Source organism: Oncorhynchus mykiss, chromosome 24 (genome assembly GCF_013265735.2).
Source record: "Oncorhynchus mykiss isolate Arlee chromosome 24, USDA_OmykA_1.1, whole genome shotgun sequence".
NCBI lineage: Eukaryota > Metazoa > Chordata > Actinopteri > Salmoniformes > Salmonidae > Oncorhynchus > Oncorhynchus mykiss.
Genome location: NC_048588.1, coordinates 33,318,618 through 33,340,297, shown reverse-complemented (window position 1 = coordinate 33,340,297; position 21,680 = coordinate 33,318,618). Strand labels below are relative to the sequence as shown.

General features: G+C 42.7%; 1 protein-coding gene across 1 annotated transcript; it reads right to left on the bottom strand.

The window, feature by feature from the left end:
• Positions 1–14,842: 14,842 nt before the first annotated feature.
• Positions 14,843–20,938, bottom strand: LOC110503207 (frizzled-4). The gene is made up of 4 exons (XM_021581576.2): positions 20,252–20,938; positions 17,798–18,325; positions 16,714–16,859; positions 14,843–16,591 (listed from the first exon to the last, which is right to left on the bottom strand). Exons 1-4 carry the CDS (start codon positions 20,516–20,518, stop codon positions 15,928–15,930), a joined length of 1,605 nt encoding a protein of 534 aa, XP_021437251.1. The 5' UTR covers positions 20,519–20,938; the 3' UTR covers positions 14,843–15,927.
• Between the last annotated feature and the right edge of the window lie 742 nt (positions 20,939–21,680).

Below are 21,680 nucleotides of genomic sequence, written 5' to 3'. Positions count from 1 at the left end.
GACCCCGATTGGTGCTTATTTGACGGCCGCCCGCGTCATCGGCGTGCCATGAAGGCTTTGCCCTCTAACCAAATATGGTGTCCAAAAGGATATACTACACCCCTAATGAAATAGTGAAGTCTTGTTACCTTCTAGGATCTCTGAGGAATAGATACGAAGGTGATTTGACTCGTTGAAACAACGTTTAGGGTGAGATTTTCACAGATTCCTTTCATTGCAAATTCAACGAGTGGAAATACAAAATCGAACGTGCATGCTATGGACCTCTTTATGATATGAAAAAGGATTTTATCTAACAAAACGACACTTCATGTTATCTCTGGGACCGTTTGAATGATAAATCAGAGCAAGATTTCAGAATGTAAGTACACATTTCACCTTCAGAGGTTAATTTATCAAACCTATCATGGTGAAAAAAGTGTTTTGTTGTTAGGAGCTCTCATCAAACAATAGCATGGAATTTTTTTCCGCAGTAATAGCTACTGTAAATTGGACAGTGCAGTTATATTAACAATAATTTAATCTTTCAGACGATATAAGACACTTATACAGTTGAAGTCGGAAGTTTACATACACCTTAGCCAAATACATTTAAACTCAGTTTTTCACAATTCCTGACATTTTATCCAAGTATAAATTCCCTGTCGTAGATCAGTTAGGATCACCACTTCATTTTAAGAATGTGAAATGTCTTCCACAAGCCTTCCACAAGCCTTCCACAAGATTCCCACAATAAGTTGGGTGAATTTTGTCCCATTCCTCCTGACAGAGCTGGTGTAACTGAGTCAGGTTTGTAGGCCTCCTTGCTCGCACATGCTTTTTCAGTTCTGCCCACAAACCTTCTATAGGATTGAGGTCAGGGCTTTGTGATGGCCACTCCAATACCTTGACTTTGTTGTACTTAAGCCATTTTGCCACAACTTTGGAAGTATGCTTGGGGTCATTGTCCATTTGCAGACTCATTTGCGACCAAGCTTTAACTTCCTGACTTATGTTTTGATGTTGCTTCAATATGTCCACATAATGTTTTGTCCACATAATGTTTCTTCCTCATGATGCCATCTATTTTTTGAAGTGCACCAGTCCCTCCTGCAGCAAAGCACCCCCACAACATGATGCTGCCACCCCCACAACATGATGCTGCCAACCCCACAACATGATGCTACCACCCCCACAACATGATGCTGCCACCCCTACAACATGATGCTGCCACCCCTACAACATGATGCTGCCACCCCCACAACATGATGCTGCCACCCCCGTGCTTCACGGTTGGGATGGTGTCCTTCGGCTTGCAAGCCTCCTCCTTTCTCCTCCATACATAACGATGGTCATTATGGCCAAGCAGTTCTATTTTTGTTTCATCAGAGCAGAGGACATTTCTCCAAAAAGCACAATCTTTGTCCCCATGTGCAGTTGCAAACCGTAGTCTGGCTTTTTTATGTCAGTTTTGGAGCAGTGGCTTCTTCCTTGCTGAGCGGCCTTTCAGGTTATGTCAACATAGGACTCGATTTACTGTGGACATAGATACTTTTGTACCTGTTTCCTACAGCATCTTCACAAGGTCTTTTGCTGCTGTTCTGGGATTGATTTGCACTTTTTGCACCAAAGTGCGTTCATCTCTAGGAGACAGAGCGCGTCTCCTTCCTAAGCGTTATGACGGCTGCGTGGTCCAATGGTGTTTATACTTGTGTACTATTGTTCGTACAGATGAACGTGGTACCTTCAGGCGTTTGGAAATTGCTCCCAAGGATGAACCAGACCTGTGGAGGTCTACCATTTTTTTTGAGGTCTTGGCTGATTTCTTTTGATTTTCCCATGATGTCAAGCAAAGAGGCACTGAGTTTGAAGGTATGCATTGAAATACATTCACAGGTACACCTCCAATTGGCTCAAATTATGTCAATTAGCCTATCAGAAGCTTCTAAAGCCATGACATCATTTTCTGCAGACTTCCAAGCTGTTTAAAGGCACAGTCAACTTAGTGTATGTAAAATTCTGACCCACTGGAAATGTGATACAGTGAATTATGAGTGAAATAATCTGTCTGTAAACAATTGTTGGAGAAATGACTTGTGTCATGCACAAAGTAGATGTCCTAACCAACTTGCCAAAACTATAGTTTGTTAACAACAAAAATGTAGAGTGGTTGAAAAATGAGTTTTAATGACTCCAACTTAACTTCTGACCTCAACTCTATGTACCGACTTTCTCTATTTATCCAAATGTCACCACTTAACAGAGATGGGAAAGGGGCGGGGCCCAGGTAAAGTTAGACTGGACTGGACCAAAAGTAATTGGCTGGGAGAGAGAGACTGACAGGTGTAATACCCACTCGCCTGGGCCAGTCAGACACAGAGCAACTTTGTTATTTTTATTTAAGCGGGGGATGGGATTATTTATGCTTTGCATCTGCCCCAATTGTCAAGCGGCCCACCGGGAAAACACCCGGTGCTCCAGATTGCCAGGCCGTCATTTATGTGGGATGTTCTATAAATTAATGCCCATTTGCTCTCCATTAGAATGCATGTAGCATCATCCCCACCAAATCCTGCTGCTGAGGATGAACCACTGTCTACAGACCCTGTCTACAGATCCTGCTGCTGAGGATGAACCACTGTCTACAGACCCTGTCTACAGGTCCTGTCTACAGACCCTGCTGCTGAGGATGAACCACTGTCTACAGACCCTGCTGCTGAGAATGAACCACTGTCAACAGACCCTGCTGCTGAGGATGAACCACTGTCTACAGACCCTGTCTACAGACCCTGCTGCTGAGGATGAACCACTGTCTACAGACCCTGTTGCTGAGGATCAACCACTGTCTACAGACCCTGTCTACAGGTCCTGTCTACAGATCCTGCTGCTGAGGATGAACCACTGTCTACAGACCCTGTCTACAGGTCCTGTCTACAGACCCTGCTGCTGAGAATGAACCACTGTCTACAGACCCTGCTGCTGAGGATGAACCACTGTCTACAGACCCTGTCTACAGACCCTGCTGCTGAGGATGAACCACTGTCTACAGACCCTGTCTACAGACCCTGCTGCTGAGGATGAACCACTGTCTACAGACCCTGTCTACAGGTCCTGTCTACAGACCCTGCTGCTGAGGATGAACCACTGTCTACAGACCCTGTCTACAGACCCTGCTGCTGAGGATGAACAACTGTCTACAGACCCTGCTGCTGAGGATGAACCACTGTCTACAGACCCTGCTGCTGAGGATGAACCACTGTCTACAGACCCTGTCTACAGACCCTGTCTACAGACCCTGCTGACTGGACTTCAGTTCTGACTGACAGAATTCAGACACAACTAGTTTGCAGATGACCAAGTGAGGTACCACCTGACTTTGTTTTCCCAAGGAATGAGACTGTACCTCAGATGTCAGCCACACTGAACAGTTGTGATTAGAATTGTGTCACTGAAGGAGGAGTCCCACATAAAGAAACATTTTATGGGGGTTTTGGAGGTAGTTGAGTCCACGGGCCAACATTTGGCATCCCTGATTCTCAAAGATTAGAGGAGCTTAACATTCCATTTGAGGACTGCAGAGGACAGTCTTATAATAATTTGACCAACATGAGAGGCAAAAACAAAGGTGTCCAAGTCAGACTCCTGGAATCAAATCCAAGAGCTCTATTTGTGCCATGCGGGGCTCACACATTGAACCTGGATGTGGCTGATGCTGCTGAAAGTTCTGTCAATTCCACAGGTTGCTTTGTCATCTTATACAAACTGTACACCTTGTTCTCAGCCTCCACACAGTGATGGGCCATCCTAAAAAAACATGTGGATGTCACTGTGAAGATGGAGACAAGGTGGGAGAGTACATTTAAGAGTTTCGAGTCACTGAAGAGTCAGGCAGCAGCGTTGAGAGCCACTGATTGAGGTGAGGGATCAAACCAAAGACCCTGTGATAAAGATTGAGGCCCAGTCCTTGTCAGAGGAGGTGGGATCATACCGTTTCAGCATCTGTACAGTGGTGTGGTGTGACATCTGGAGCCAGATACAACAGGTGAGCAAGCTGATGCAGTCTCCCAGTATGCATGTGGATGTTGCAGTCAGTCTTCTCAGAAAGACAGAGAGAGGTCTCAGCAACTACAGGGCAACAGGCTTTATGACTTTATAAACATCAGGCAAGGATATTTGCGAGTGTATGAATGTAGAGGCCGTTCTACAACAACAAATGCTGAGGTCCACAAAGCAGCACTTTTCATACAAATCAGTTGATGAGCCTTTGAGTGATGCCTTGAAGACGCTGGAGGGGAAATTCTTCAATGTCGTTGTTGATGCTGCAACCTCAGCCCTTCAGGAAAGATTTTCCACATTGTAAAATGTGTGAGAGAAGTTTAGAGTGCTGTCAACCTTCCAAAGTATCTCAAATGAGGAGCTGACAGAACACTGTGAGCCCCTTAGTATGACACTGCACTATAAAGAACACTCAGACATGGATGGCAGAGATCTTGCACAGGAACTGAAGAACTTGCCTGACTTCCCGTTGAAGACCATGACCCTGGTTGAGCTGCTGATATTTATACATGAAAGGGAGCTCTCAGAAATGTATCCGTACTTGTGGACTCCTCTCAGAATGTCTTACTCTTCCAGTGACCGTAGCTGAAGCAGAGAGGAGCTTTTCAGAGCTCATCAAATCCTACCTGAGGTCCACCATGTCACAGGAACACCTTAGTGGCCTTGCTGTCATTAGTATTAACCATGCAGTAGCTGGGCAGATTTCTTATGATGATGTAATTGATGACTTTGCATCAAGGAAGGCAAGAAAGGTCCGGGTTTAGATGGCAGTTGTGCAATTTAGTTTGTGTCCTTCCTGTTTCCTGCAGTAGTGTAATAATCAGGTCCTCCTCTTCAATAGTGTAATAATCAGGTTCTCATCTTCAATAGTGTAATGATCAGGTTCTCCTCTTCAATAGTGTAATAATCAGGTTCTCCTCTTCAATAGTGTAATAATCAGGTTGTCCTCTTCAATAGTGTAATGATCATGTTCTCCTCTTCAATAGTGTAATAATCAGGTTCTCCTCTTCAATAGTGTAATAATCAGGTTCTCCTCTTCAATAGTGTAATCATCAAGTTCTCCTCTTCAATAGTGTAATAATCAGGTTCTCTTCTTCAATAGTGTAATAATCAGGTTCTCTTCTTCAATAGTGTAATAATCAGGTTCTCCTCTTCAATAGTGTAATATCAGGTTCTCCTCTTCAATAGTGTAATAATCAGGTTCTCCTCTTCAATAGTGTAATGATCAGGTTATCCTCTTCAATAGTGTAATGATCAGGTTCTCCTCTTCAATAGTGTAATAATCAGGTTCTCCTCTTCAATAGTGTAATAATCAGGTCCTCCTCTTCAATAGTGTAATAATCAGGTTCTCCTCTTCAATAGTGTAATGATCAGGTTCTCCTCTTCAATAGTGTAATGATCATGTTCTCCTCTTCAATAGTGTAATGATCAGGTTCTCCTATTCAATAGTGGAATAATCAGGTTCTCCTCTTCAATAGTGTAATAATCAGGTCATCTTCTTCAATAGTGTAATAATCAGGTTCTCCTCTTCAATAGTGTAATAATCAGGTTCTCCTCTTCAATAGTGTAATAATCAGGTTCTCCTCTTCAATAGTTTAATGAACAGGTTCTCCTCTTCAATAGTGTAATGATCATGTTCTTCTCTTCAATAGTGTAATAATTAGGTTCTCTTCTTCAATAGTGTAATAATCAGGTTCTCCTCTTCAATAGTGTAATGATCATGTTCTCCTCTTCAATAGTGTAATAATCAGGTTCTCTTCTTCAATAGTGTAATAATCAGGTTCTCCTCTTCAATAGTGTAATAATCAGGTTCTCCTCTTCAATAGTGTAATAATCAGGTTCTCCTCTTCAATAGTGTAATAATCAGGTCCTCCTCTTCAATAGTGTAATAATCAGGTTCTCCTCTTCAATAGTGTAATGATCAGGTTATCCTCTTCAATAGTGTAATGATCATGTTCTCCTCTTCAATAGTGTAATGATCAGGTTCTCCTCTTCAATAGTGGAATAATCAGGTTATCCTCTTCAATAGTGTAATAATCAGGTTATCTTCTTCAATAGTGTAATAATCAGGTTCTCCTCTTCAATAGTGTAATAATCAGGTTATCCTCTTCAATAGTGTAATAATCAGGTTCTCCTCTTCAATAGTGTAATAATCAGGTTCTCCTCTTCAATAGTTTAATGATCAGGTTCTCCTCTTCAATAGTGTAATGATCATGTTCTCCTCTTCAATAGTGTAATAATCAGGTTCTCTTCTTCAATAGTGTAATAATCAGGTTCTCCTCTTCAATAGTGTAATCATCAAGTTCTCCTCTTCAATAGTGTAATAATCAGGTTCTCTTCATCAATAGTGTAATAATCAGGTTCTCTACTTCAATAGTGTAATAATCAGGTTCTCCTCTTCAATAGTGTAATAATCAGGTTCTCCTCTTCAATAGTGTAATAATCAGGTTGTCCTCTTCAATAGTGTAATGATCAGGTTCTCCTCTTCAATAGTGTAATAATCAGGTTCTCCGCTTCAATAGTGTAATAATCAGGTTCTCCTCTTCAATAGTGTAATAATCAGGTCCTCCTCTTCAATAGTGTAATAATCAGGTTCTCCTCTTCAAGTGTAATAATCAGGTTCTCCTCTTCAATAGTGTAATAATCAGGTTCTCCTCTTCAATAGTGTAATAATCAGGTCCTCCTCTTCAATAGTGTAATAATCAGGTTCTCCTCTTCAATAGTGTAATGATCAGGTTATCCTCTTCAATAGTGTAATGATCATGTTCTCCTCTTCAATAGTGTAATGATCAGGTTCTCCTCTTCAATAGTGGAATAATCAGGTTATCCTCTTCAATAGTGTAATAATCAGGTTATCTTCTTCAATAGTGTAATAATCAGGTTCTCCTCTTCAATAGTGTAATAATCAGGTTATCCTCTTCAATAGTGTAATAATCAGGTTCTCCTCTTCAATAGTGTAATAATCAGGTTCTCCTCTTCAATAGTTTAATGATCAGGTTCTCCTCTTCAATAGTGTAATGATCATGTTCTCCTCTTCAATAGTGTAATAATCAGGTTCTCTTCTTCAATAGTGTAATAATCAGGTTCTCCTCTTCAATAGTGTAATCATCAAGTTCTCCTCTTCAATAGTGTAATAATCAGGTTCTCTTCATCAATAGTGTAATAATCAGGTTCTCTACTTCAATAGTGTAATAATCAGGTTCTCCTCTTCAATAGTGTAATAATCAGGTTCTCCTCTTCAATAGTGTAATAATCAGGTTGTCCTCTTCAATAGTGTAATGATCAGGTTCTCCTCTTCAATAGTGTAATAATCAGGTTCTCCGCTTCAATAGTGTAATAATCAGGTTCTCCTCTTCAATAGTGTAATAATCAGGTCCTCCTCTTCAATAGTGTAATAATCAGGTTCTCCTCTTCAATAGTGTAATGATCAGGTTCTCCTCTTCAATAGTGTAATGATCATGTTCTCCTCTTCAATAGTGTAATGATCAGGTTCTCCTATTCAATAGTGGAATAATCAGGTTCTCCTCTTCAATAGTGTAATAATCAGGTTATCTTCTTCAGTAGTGTAATAATCAGGTTCTCCTCTTCAATAGTGTAATAATCAGGTTCTCCTCTTCAATAGTGTAATAATCAGGTTCTCCTCTTCAATAGTTTAATGAACAGGTTATCCTCTTCAATAGTGTAATGATCATGTTCTCCTCTTCAATAGTGTAATAATTAGGTTCTCTTCTTCAATAGTGTAATAATCAGGTTCTCCTCTTCAATAGTGTAATGATCATGTTCTCCTCTTCAATAGTGTAATAATCAGGTTCTCTTCTTCAACAGTGTAATAATCAGGTTCTCCTCTTCAATAGTGTAATAATCAGGTTCTCCTCTTCAAGTGTAATAATCAGGTTCTCCTCTTCAATAGTGTAATAATCAGGTCCTCCTCTTCAATAGTGTAATAATCAGGTTCTCCTCTTCAATAGTGTAATGATCAGGTTATCCTCTTCAATAGTGTAATGATCAGGTTCTCCTCTTCAATAGTGGAATAATCAGGTTCTCCTCTTCAATAGTGTAATAATCAGGTTATCTTCTTCAATAGTGTAATAATCAGGTTCTCCTCTTCAATAGTGTAATAATCAGGTTCTCCTCTTCAATAGTGTAATAATCAGGTTCTCCTCTTCAGTAGTGTAATAATCAGGTTCTCCTCTTCAATAGTTTAATGATCAGGTTCTCCTCTTCAATAGTGTAATGATCATGTTCTCCTCTTCAATAGTGTAATAATCAGGTTCTCTTCTTCAATAGTTTAATGATCAGGTTCTCCTCTTCAATAGTGTAATGATCATGTTCTCCTCTTCAATAGTGTAATAATCAGGTTCTCTTCTTCAATAATGTAATAATCCGGTTCTCCTCTTCAATAGTGTAATAATCAGGTTATCCTCTTCAATAGTGTAATAATCAGGTTCTCCTCTTCAATAGTGTAATAATCAGGTTCTCCTCTTCAATAGTGTAATAATCAGGTTCTCCTCTTCAATAGTGTAATAATCAGGTTATCCTCTTCAATAGTGTAATAATCAGGTTCTCCTCTTCAATAGTGTAATAATCAGGTTATCCTCTTCAATAGTGTAATAATCAGGTTCTCCTCTTCAATAGTGTAATAATCAGGTTATCCTCTTCAATAGTGTAATAATCAGGTTCTCTTCATCAATAGTGTAATAATCAGGTTCTCTACTTCAATAGTGTAATAATCAGGTTCTCCTCTTCAATAGTGTAATAATCAGGTTCTCCTCTTCAATAGTGTAATAATCAGGTTGTCCTCTTCAATAGTGTAATGATCAGGTTCTCCTCTTCAATAGTGTAATAATCAGGTTCTCCGCTTCAATAGTGTAATAATCAGGTTCTCCTCTTCAATAGTGTAATAATCAGGTCCTCCTCTTCAATAGTGTAATAATCAGGTTCTCCTCTTCAATAGTGTAATGATCAGGTTCTCCTCTTCAATAGTGTAATGATCATGTTCTCCTCTTCAATAGTGTAATGATCAGGTTCTCCTATTCAATAGTGTAATAATCAGGTTCTCCTCTTCAATAGTGTAATAATCAGGTTATCTTCTTCAGTAGTGTAATAATCAGGTTCTCCTCTTCAATAGTGTAATAATCAGGTTCTCCTCTTCAATAGTGTAATAATCAGGTTCTCCTCTTCAATAGTTTAATGAACAGGTTATCCTCTTCAATAGTGTAATGATCATGTTCTCCTCTTCAATAGTGTAATAATTAGGTTCTCTTCTTCAATAGTGTAATAATCAGGTTCTCCTCTTCAATAGTGTAATGATCATGTTCTCCTCTTCAATAGTGTAATAATCAGGTTCTCTTCTTCAACAGTGTAATAATCAGGTTCTCCTCTTCAATAGTGTAATAATCAGGTTCTCCTCTTCAAGTGTAATAATCAGGTTCTCCTCTTCAATAGTGTAATAATCAGGTCCTCCTCTTCAATAGTGTAATAATCAGGTTCTCCTCTTCAATAGTGTAATGATCAGGTTATCCTCTTCAATAGTGTAATGATCAGGTTCTCCTCTTCAATAGTGGAATAATCAGGTTCTCCTCTTCAATAGTGTAATAATCAGGTTATCTTCTTCAATAGTGTAATAATCAGGTTCTCCTCTTCAATAGTGTAATAATCAGGTTCTCCTCTTCAATAGTGTAATAATCAGGTTCTCCTCTTCAGTAGTGTAATAATCAGGTTCTCCTCTTCAATAGTTTAATGATCAGGTTCTCCTCTTCAATAGTGTAATGATCATGTTCTCCTCTTCAATAGTGTAATAATCAGGTTCTCTTCTTCAATAGTTTAATGATCAGGTTCTCCTCTTCAATAGTGTAATGATCATGTTCTCCTCTTCAATAGTGTAATAATCAGGTTCTCTTCTTCAATAATGTAATAATCCGGTTCTCCTCTTCAATAGTGTAATAATCAGGTTATCCTCTTCAATAGTGTAATAATCAGGTTCTCCTCTTCAATAGTGTAATAATCAGGTTCTCCTCTTCAATAGTGTAATAATCAGGTTCTCCTCTTCAATAGTGTAATAATCAGGTTATCCTCTTCAATAGTGTAATAATCAGGTTCTCCTCTTCAATAGTGTAATAATCAGGTTATCCTCTTCAATAGTGTAATAATCAGGTTCTCCTCTTCAATAGTGTAATAATCAGGTTATCCTCTTCAATAGTGTAATAATCAGGTTCTCCTCTTCAATAGTGTAATAATCAGGTGCTCTTCTTCAATAGTGTAATAATCAGGTTCTCCTCTTCATACGTGTGTTTGTGTTTGTGTATTTGTGTGATTATAGGATTTGTGCAATTTAGTTGTATTTGTGTTTTTTGTTAGCAGTAGGATAATAGTGTAACATTTATATACTACAATTTGTTTCTATTTGTCTTTGCTATTTGTCTATATTTTTATATACTTTTAAATGTTGTGATTATTTATTTGTGTTGTTCCAAATGTGTGAATAAACATTACAGTTAGTGCAGAATGGTGCCTTTGTTCATGAGAGAGAGAGAGAGACCCAGCCAGGAGTTAACAGCTGCAGGATTCTAAGGGGGGCAATAAGGAATCGGAACAGGAACACAGGTGCTTGAGCACAGACAGACTCACACACCAAGTCTCAGAAACTCACACACCCAGTCTCAGAAACACACACCCAGTCACACACAAACACACACCCAGTCTCACAGACAGACACCAAGTCTCACAAACACACACCCAGTCACACACACACAAACACACACCCAAACACACACCAAGTCTCACACACACACATAAAACAGAGAGCAGGTCTCTGAGCTCTGTGGTATTCGGGGTGGACATGGGAGTACTGCTCTGATAATCACTCTGCATTCCCAGAAATATCAGACAGGAATTTTACTGGAGGTAAAAAAAATCCTCCCAGTGGGATGAACATAGTTCTTCCTCCCCGATGAAGACCTCCTGCCCCAGACACACAACACACACACTCTAACTACCATTAACATATGTGAATGTGCACATCTGGAAGCGATAGAGAGACACTGTCACTTTCAGCTCCCCCCAGGCTTTTGACTGAGCTTTTAAAAAAATACTCAGCTCAGCAGACATTATATTACAGGAAGGTAATCTGACCTACAGATTTAGATCATGCCTGTTCACACACAGACACACACAGACACACACACAGACACACACAGACACACACACACACACACACAAGATGCACATACAAACGTACATGGGGCCTACAGGTTAATCAGGCAGTGATTCGCTGAATCATGGTTCAGACACACAGCTTTAACGTTGTTATTTTTGTAACTGACTTCCTGTTAAAGGATAGAGGGTAATTTTAGAAATTACCTACATAACCTGGAAAAGAGAGAGAGAGGGAGAGGGAGAGGAGAGAGAGCGGAAGGGAGAGAGGTGAGGGAGAGAGAGGGAGAGAGAGGAAGGGAGAGAGGGAGAGGAGAGAGAGCGGAAGGGAGAGAGAGTGAGAGAGAGGAAGGGAGAGAGGTGAGGGAGAGAGGTTGAGAGGAGAGAGAGTGGAAGGGAGAGAGAGTGAGAGAGAGGAAGGGAGAGAGGTGAGGGAGAGAGGGAGAGGAGAGAGAGCGGAAGGGAGAGAGAGTGAGAGAGAGGAAGGGAGAGAGGTGAGGGAGAGAGGGCGGAAGGGAGAGAGAGTGAGAGAGATAATCAGCTCTCTTAAAGTAGGCCTATTTTTGTTCCATCCCAGCTGGCACATTGTGAGAACCATATGATTCTTAGAGCGTGGTGAGAGAGTAGTTGTCCTATTGTTATTTTGCATAAACCTTCCCATAACATTTCTACAGGTTTCCTCATGGTTCTATTTCAAGTAATGTTCTCAAATTGCTCAGAGAATTTTAGAACTTCAGCATAACGTTTTCTACAGGTTTCAACATGGTTCTATTTAAAGTCATGTTCTCTGAACGTTCAGAGAACGTTAAGAGACAATGTTCTTCTGTGGGAATTCCAGTAACTCAGCATAAAGTTTTCTACAGGTTTCCTCGTGGTTCTATTTAAAGTAATGTTCTCCGAATATGACATTTTTTACCCATAAAAACCACAAGAAACCATTAGTAATGTTTAAAAACTGTTATTTAAAAACATATAGCCTAGTGGTTAGAGCGTTGGACTAGTAACCGGAAGGTTGCAAGATCAAATCCCCGAGCTGACAAGGTAAAAATCTGTCGTTCTGCCCCTGAACAAGACAGTTAACCCACTGTTCCTAGGCCGTCATTGAAAATAAGAATGTGTTCTTAACTGACTTGCCTAGTTAAATAAAGATGAAATGAAAAACATGTACATTCTGTTCTCAACAAAAACGGTCTCTATCCTGTATCTTGTTCAGGTGTCTCGGCTGCACACACTATTGATCTTAATGACTACTTGTTTTCTTTGATATAGGGTCTGTTGGAATAAACTAAAACGAACAGAAGGTTGTGGTTTTTTAAATAGCTCGTCTGCTCCATTGTGGTGGCACAGTAGACTCATTTCATGGGCAGAAGATCATAGGTTCGAATCTCACTGACACCGTGCCACAATAAAAATAAAAAACGAAACGTGTTTGCATGATTAATGCCCAAGCAAAGGAATTTTCACGTGGCCTGTGTTTGCTGTTCAAAACAGGTAAGCCAAACTAAGCTAGCAGTGTTATTAAAAAGTCTAATTGAAACACGTTCTCAGAACGTTGTTTAATTACTTTCAAATAACCTAGAATTTCCGTTCACTGAATGTTAATAAAACCTCATAGGAAAGCGTTCTTGGGAACCATAGAAACATGTTCTCAGAACCTGCAAACTAATCATGAACATTCCCAGAAATGTTCACTTCCATTCTCAAAATGTTCCCAGAACCAATGGGAAACCAGACATGTATGTTCCCACAACTTCCAAGGAACCAAATGTGCTAGATGGGATGTATGTTGCTGCACTTGAAATACTTCATCATCATGCAGGGTTGTTGTTGATGCATGTGTGAGTAAAGTGTAGGCCTTTCAGCTATATATATATATATATATATATATATATATATATATATATATTTATTTATTATATATATATATTTATATATTTTAAAGATACAGCTAGACGTGACTAAAATGGCTCAGTACTGCTAATTACCAGATCATAATCCACTAAACATCAGTTTCAAGGACGTGACAAAGGTCTGCTTTGATAATGTTTTGGCCAACACAATGTTTTTTGTTGTCAATAGCGAACGGTAGCCAAACAGCCGAAGTTCATTTGGAATGTCATGCATTCATTCAAAACACATGGTGTTTTACTCTCGGGGATTTCTATTTCTTTGCTACAATTGGTAGGTAATTTACATTTATAAATAGTTGCAGGTGGAAATGTTACATGTTTTAGTTTAGAGTCAATGAATGTGATTGTTGCCAAATTGTGTTTCTTTCAGGCCAATTGTGTTTGTAGTTGGTCTCAGAACAGACTTGAGTGTGTAGTTACAGCACTGAACCTGTAGATGGCAGCATTGGACAGTTCGTTACAATAACCATGATGTTCATAGCAGTGGATGGGCATCAGGTCATGCACACATTGTCCATTTTATCATGTAAATCTGAACTTTGAGTTTATTTTAAATCCAGTTTCAAGTTTGACTTGATGTAGTACCGATGAAATCCAGATATAATATATTACAAAGGTTATAATCTGTGTATTAATTGGACAACATTAATTCACACCTGCAATAAATACAAGTAGAGCACATCTTAAAACCAAAACGTTTTTATTTTTCCTTCTTCTGATACAAAAGTTTTTTTTAATAAACATGTTTTTAGGTTTTAGACTCTTTTTTTTTTTTTTTTACAAAGATAAATTAGCATTTCTTATAATACATTAAAAGACATCAAACACCTGTTTCTCTTTACAAAATAGTTCATTTTCTAAAAGTACTTCACAGAGTTGTGGGGTTGGCAGTACCCAAAGGTCTTAGGTACTAACAGGTCAAAATCACACTTCAAAAGGCACTTTCTAAACCACACCCTATTCCTCATAGTGTTTGACTTGATCACTATATGGGGAATGATAAGGTTGCATTTGAAACCTATTAACTAGAGTGTTATACATTCAGACTCACAGAAACAGAGGACTTGTCTGGTATAGACTGGCAACACAGTAGAGAGACAGGCTGCAGTAACAGAGTAGAGAGACAGGCTGCAGTAACAGAGTAGAGAGAGAGGCTGCAGTAACAGAGTAGAGAGAGAGACAGGCTGCAGTAACAGAGTAGAGAGAGAGACAGGCTGCAGTAACAGAGTAGAGAGACAGGCTGCAGTAACAGAGTAGAGAGACAGGCTGCAGTAACAGAGTAGAGAGAGAGGCTGCAGTAACAGAGTAGAGAGAGAGACAGGCTGCAGTAACAGAGTAGAGAGACAGGCTGCAGTAACAGAGTAGAGAGAGAGACAGGCTGCAGTAACAGAGTAGAGAGACAGGCTGCAGTAACAGAGTAGAGAGAGAGACAGGCTGCAGTAACACAGTAGAGAGACAGGCTGCAGTAACAGAGTAGAGAGAGAGACAGGCTGCAGTAACACAGTAGAGAGACAGGCTGCAGTAACAGAGTAGAGAGAGAGACAGGCTGCAGTAACACAGTAGAGAGACAGGCTGCAGTAACAGAGTAGAGAGAGAGACAGGCTGCAGTAACACAGTAGAGAGACAGGCTGCAGTAACAGAGTAGAGAGAGAGACATGCTGCAGTAACAGAGTAGAGAGAGAGAGACAGGCTGCAGTAATTTGACTGTCTCTCTGCTGTCTCTGTGTTGGACTGTCTCTCTGCTGTCTCTGTGTTTGACTGTCTCTCTGCTGTCTCTGTGTTTGACTGTCTCTCTGCTGTCTCTGTGTTTGACTGTCTCTCTGCTGTCTCTGTGTTTGACTGTCTCTCTGCTGTGTGTGTTGTGTTGACTGCTTATTGGTGGTTGCAGCTTAATGCAATAATAACTCAGCTGATGCAGCAGATTTTAATGGAGGTGGATTGCACAAGGGTGCAACTGTACAGACTGTATGAGTTTGACTCCCTGTGTGTGTGTGTGTGTGTGTGTGTGTGTGTGTGTGTGTGTGTGTGTGTGTGTGTGTGTGTCTGTTGGTGTATTACAGCTTTTGTATAATGTATTTTGGGGGTTGATTGTCTAACATCAGTCATAATAACCCTTCATTTACTTCTATCACCGGTAAAAAATACAGAAAGAACCTTACATCGGTTCATTACTGACTGCCATTCCTAAGGGTTCCATGAGTGGCTGGAGAATGTCAAGGGTTAATGTTCAGAGTTCATAGTTGAGAGTCTATTTCCTCGTTAAGACTGCGTGGAGGTCAGCTGTGCTGCTCGCTGAGGACTGAGGTAAAGGACACAGGCCTACGTTTCCCAAGTGCCTTAGATGCAGCACCATAGAGTCTAGTCACTACAAATCCCAAGTCTCTTTGCAGTAGCATAGCTTTTGGCTGTCTGGGCAGCCCAGTCTCCCGTTCCTCATAAGGCATGTTAACCAAGCTACATCCACATCAGCTAGTCATAGTGCATTTCAGTGTGGCTGTAGTTTAGATCTGTACATCATCTGGACCATGACTCTCCAGTGTAAATTCAACCTTTAAAATGCCTGTCTGAAGTCAGAAGGTTCTATAGGTCAGCCCAGAGTCTGCTGTAGGCTACAGGGTCAGTCTCTTCTCTGGCAGTGGGTTAGTCTGCTAGTAGGGAGAGAACCACAGAACAAGTGGGCATAGGAAACCGCTGTCTGCTTAGGGGTGCTATTTATCTGTTTGTTCTTTTCTTTCGCTCTCTCCATCAGATAGTGGATCTAGTATTGGGTTTGGGGGCAGGTTTGCTTTATAGAGCCACCCGGTTCCTATCTTCCCCTCTCCCTCTCTCCTCACACCACCGTCTCGTTGCCCTTGCCAGGTTTTATCCAGCTGTCCCCCGGTGCCCGCTTGCCCCTCCCTGCCCGACCGTCTCTCCACAGCCGGGCAGAGCACCGTTTCCAGGTGTGGAGGGTTTTGGCCGACCAGATCCACATGCCCGACGTGATGCCCACCAGCAGAGACATAAAGATCCTCAGCATCTCTGCTGCCACGTATGAGTCCCTGGCACTGGCCCTGAAGTCCCCCCAGTGGGACAGCTGGTAGAGGTAGCAGCCTATCACGGTGGACGCAGGTACCATGTACAGCACAGAGAACACCCCGATCTTCACCATCAGACGCTCCAGCTTGTCCGTCTTGGCCCCGTCCTTCTGCAGGTTGGAGCGGATCTTAAACAGGGCCACCAGGCCGGCGCAGATGAACAGAGTGCCGATGAGGAGGTAGGTGGCGAGCGGGGCGACCACGAAGCCCGTCAGGGCCTCTTGCTGTAGATTACCCACGTAGCAAAGCCCCGTGAGGTCATCAGCGTCTACTAGTCGCATGATGAGGATGACGATGGTCTTGACGGCGGGGATGGCCCAGGCTGCTATGTGGAAGTAGGAGCTGTGCATTTCGATGGCCTCGTGACCCCACTTTAACCCTGCAGCCAGGAACCAGGTCAGAGTCAGAATCACCCACCTGGGAGGAGGCAGAGAGAGAGAGACAGGTTAGAGAGCTGGGAGTCGACTATTCTAACGCTTTCATTCAAATCTATTCCTTAGAGTGTAATCCTTTTGGCCAGTGTGTGTGTGTGTGCCCACCACAGCGAGGAGGCCATGCCAAAGAAGTAGAGCAGGAGGAAGACGATGGCACAGCCGGTACTCTTTAACCCTTCCTGTACCAGAACAGGAACTGCTGCCTCCTCCAGATCACATGATACACGCTCCCGACCCAGAGTCAGGCGCACCTACAGGGAGACCGACAGAGACAGAGGTTAGACCAGGGGTCATCCAGGAGACCAGGGGTCATCCAGGAGACTAGGATTGAGTCTACATACTCTAGCATGTTGCACCCTCTACAACCACTGTGATTATTATTATCTGACCATGCTGGTCATTTATGAACATTTGAACATCTTGGCCATGTTCTGTTATGATCTCCACCCGGCACAGCCAGAAGAGGACTGGCCACCCCTCATAGCCTGGTTCCTCTCTAGGTTTCTTCCTAGATTCTGGTCTTTCTAGGGAGTTTTTCCTAGCCACCGTGCTTCTACACCTGCATTGCTTGCTGTTTGGGGTTTTAGGCTGGGTTTCGGCTGATGTACAAAAGGGCTTTATAAATGAATTGGATTGACTTGATTACCTACATTCCTCCTCACTACTGGTAGCTGAAAGGACTGGACAGGTTTACAACAAACTGCTTCCACCTCTCATATTAGTGATCATGGAGAAGAGGAGGCTAGTTTAAATGATTGAGAAACAGCCAAGGGCTTTTAAACTGATTTGAATCATGTAAGTCAGAGGTCGGCAACACAGGGGTCGGCAACCCTGGGGTCGGCAACACAGGGGTCGGCAACCCTGGAGTCGGCAACACAGGGGTCGGCAAAACAGGGGTCGGCAACACAGGGGTCGGCAACCCTGGAGTCGGCAACACAGGGGTCGGCAACCCTGGAGTCGGCAACACAGGGGTCGGCAAAACAGGGGTCGGCAACACAGGGGTCGGCAACCATGTTCCTGGAGTGCCACAGATACTGCTGGATTTTGTTCCAACTAGGCTCCACACCGGACCAACAGAACTAATTGATCAGTTCAGTGGTTGCCTAAATTCAGCACACCTGCAACACTCCAGGACCAGTGTTGCCTACCCCAGTGTTGCCTACCCCTGCTCTAAGTCCTATGTCCTCACCAGGTAGGCCACGCTGTAGAGGTTGGAGCACATGGAGAGGAAGATGATGGGTCTCTCGGGGTAGGAGAAACGTGTTGAGTCCAGGAGGAAGGTGAGGACGGTCAGGGTGGTAGAGAGAAAACACAACACCGCCCACACTGCCATCCACACGTCTGTAAACACCTTGGCCCCGCGCCGGTACAGCCCCGCGTCATACCCACACTGCAGTGCACAGCTGTGGCTCCGCCTCACCCAGGCATACTGGTCTGGCCCGGCCCCCAGGGCCTGGCACTCCTCCTCCTGGGGGGGCAGGGGTCGGACGGGGTGGAAAGGGGCGTCCTCGTCCCCTGGACCCTCCATACACATGTGGTTGTGGTCGTTCTGGGGGGGGAACAGGCTGCAGTTGAGTAGCTCTGGCCAGACGAAGCCAAACTCTATTAGGACTGGCAGACACTTCCTCTTGACAGACAGACACATGCTGCCACACGGCCCGATGGGGATGGGAACCTTGTCTGTACACATGGGCACGTACACCGCACACAGGAAGAACTGGAGAGAGAGACAGAGAGGTGTTATCTTTGCATATGTACACTTAATGAATTTCTAAAAATGTTATAATGATTCTGTGTGCATTGCTCTGTCTGCTTTCCCTGTGTTTCATCATGGTCCTTAGTCTGATTCCTATTCTAATTTCAGACTACAACTGGAAATGAAAGGAACTGTGTTTTGGGCTTAGTCAGGAAAGCCAGGCAACGAGCACAAAAGTTTGTGGTGAAACCTTAAGTGAATTTTAAATTATTAAAGCCACTACAACAAAAACAGTTAATTCAATACTCATACAGATAATGTCATGGAGAAATGTATTCACTCCAATAACCTATAGCATCCAGACAACCACAACACAAACTACACAAACTACACAACCCCATAATCAATCCAATAACCTATAGCATCTAGACAACCACAACACAAACTACACAACCCCATAATCACTCCAATAACCTATAGCATCCAGACAACCACAACACAAACTACACAAACTACACAACCCCATAATCAATCCAATAACCTATAGCATCTAGACAACCACAACACAAACTACACAACCCCATAATCACTCCAATAACCTATAGCATCCAGACAACTACAACACAAACTACACAACCCCATAATCACTCCAGTAACCTATAGCATCCAGACAACCACAACACAAACTACACAAACTACACAACCCCATAATCACTCCAATAACCTATAGCATCCAGACAACCACAACACAAACTACACAACCCCATAATCACTGCAATAACCTATAGCATCCAGACAACCACAACGCCACAATAATACCCCAAAAGCCCTTAAATAAATTAGAATTGGAGTAATGGACTGAATGTATGTTGATATATGTCAATGGTCAAGGTAAGGGACACTCTTAGAGAAACAGTAGCCAGTGGGTTGTTGTGTCTACAGACTATGGAGTGGTAAACCACAGTAAATTATCAACAGAACTGGATCCATTCATGCCATTGCCATCGAACCACACAAAAAAACTACTCATTGGTCATTTCAGTCAGGACAATAAAAACCTTTGAGAAGGACAAAATGGGATGGATTTAATTTCCAGCTTCATGGTGGTTCAGGCAGACAAGTGGCCTTACAGAGAGTAGTACTGAGGGCAGTATTGTTGTTACTCTATGGAGCTTGCCTGGCCCTCTCCTCTCCTCAGATAGATATATATTATATCACTGCCCCGTGCTGCTGAACCAAGACTGGATGGTCTCCCTGTGACTCTGTCATGTGCTCTCTGTCTCCCTCTCTCCACTGCCTGCTCCAACACACAGCCCAACCCAGCCTGAGAACCAACATGCGTGTGCCTTCAGTCGGCTGGAGCAGCTAGAGAGAGATTGTTTATTTCACTTTTGTATATTATCTACATCACTTGCTTTGGCAATGTTAACATATGTTTGTTTCCCATGCCAATAAATCCCCTTGAATTGAATTGAGAGAGTGTGTGTGTCTGGGGAGGGGGTCTTGTATTACTATCCTTGTGGGTACCAGAAATCCCTCAAAGTCCCCACAAGGATAGTAAAATAAGGAAAATTCTCCCTTGTGGGGACATTTCTCATGACAAAGGTTATTTTAGGCTTAGGGTTAGGTTTCGGGTTACAATTTGGGGTTAGGAGTTAGGAGTTAGGATGGCAGGTAGCCTAGCGGTTAAGAGTATTAGGCCAGTAACTGAAGTGTTGCTGATTTGAATCCCCGAGCTGACTAGGGTGAAATAATCTGCTGATGTGCCCTTGAGCAAGGCACTTAACCCTAACTGCTCCTGTCAAGTCACTCTGGATGAGAGGTCTGCTATATGACTGCAATGTAAAATAAGGTTTGTTAGGTTTAGGGATGTGTGTGTGTGTGTGTGTGTGTGTGTGTGTGTGTGTGTGTGTGTGTGTGTGTGTGTGTGTGTGTGTGTGTGTGTACCTTCAGTTGGCTGGAGCAGCCATACTGTATGAGTGGTGTGAAGGTGGTGAGCTGGAGCTCGGCGTCTGACTGCAGGACGTTGCCCACCAGGTTGGGCATCTTGGTGACGTTGTAGCCCAGGTCCTGGCACATGGCGATGCGTATCGGGTCGCAAGTCATCTCCTCTGTCTCTTCGCCGAACGCACGCACCAGACCAAGGTGTCCTGGAACGCAGAGCAGCACGAGGGAGAGCGCTACCGCAGCAAGAGCGTCCACAGCCCGACCCATTGTCACTAGGAGAAAAAGTTCAAAAGTTATCAATTGATCTGGTTCCGGGCGTTGCCTGGTAGGGTAGACCACCGGGTCCTGGGGAAACACTAGTCCACTTCAGAGTGCGCGGTCGCCAATATGAAACCCTCCACTGGAAACACAGTTGGTTACATTCTATAACCCGTCAAGCGAAGTTGGAAACAACTTATCCAAAGGCAATAACAAAATGAAATGTTAAATCCAGATTTTCCTTGCAATTAAACTACTGCCTCGCGTTGCAGTGTCTGTTTCGATAGTTCCCTCTCTGGTTTTTCACGCACGAGACCTCGGAGATATCCTGGAGCCCTGTCCGTTCTGGTTCCCGGCTATAGTAGCTCCGTTAGGTCTTGCGCTGTGGTAAGAGGCTGCTGGTCTGTCTCTGTGGGTTCTGCCCGCGCGCCTCCGCCCCACTCCGTAAAGAGCGAATTCTCCATCTCTCTCGCCAGGGACAGCCAACCAGCGGCCAGGAGAGGTCTCAGAAGCCAATCAGCAGGCGGAAGAGCGCTCAGAAGGGCGGGGTTTCAGGTGAGGAAAGTTGCCTGTGGCCCTCTTCTCATGAGCGGACTCCACAGCATTTATTCCGGCTGTGGGTCATATTTTTAGAAATTCAAGGCAGTCTCGCCCTTGAAACATGAAACTTTTATTTGTATTTTTAAATCCCAAATTATCTTTAAAAAAATGCTGCATCTCCACCATAGGCATACATCCCAATCAGAGGGATGTTTATAATGGATGTAATGTACAGTAATACTGCTGCATTGGATACCTCTAGTCTATTGGACATCCATACTGAAGGCTGTTTTTGTCCATCCCGCTCAAGACGGGCATAGAGAAAAGTTGTTGTCTTTTCTGTTTGTTCTGGAATGCTTAGTCTCTCTATCTTTGTGTGTGTTTACGTTGTTGTGATGACGCCCCGGGGACGCCCGGATGCTGGTTGAGATGTCGACGGGGTATGCCCTACCATCCTAAACACAGGGGTGGTGAGCGGTAGGTTATAGAAGAGCTGCATGTCTTCTTCTGGTCATTTATTCATATATCCAACCAAGAGAGAAAGCAAATAGACTAGAAAAACAACACGATCAGCGCGCTGCTTTTGTCTGTGCGTCCAAATTCAAGGCCACTTGGTTTTTCCGTGAAGCGA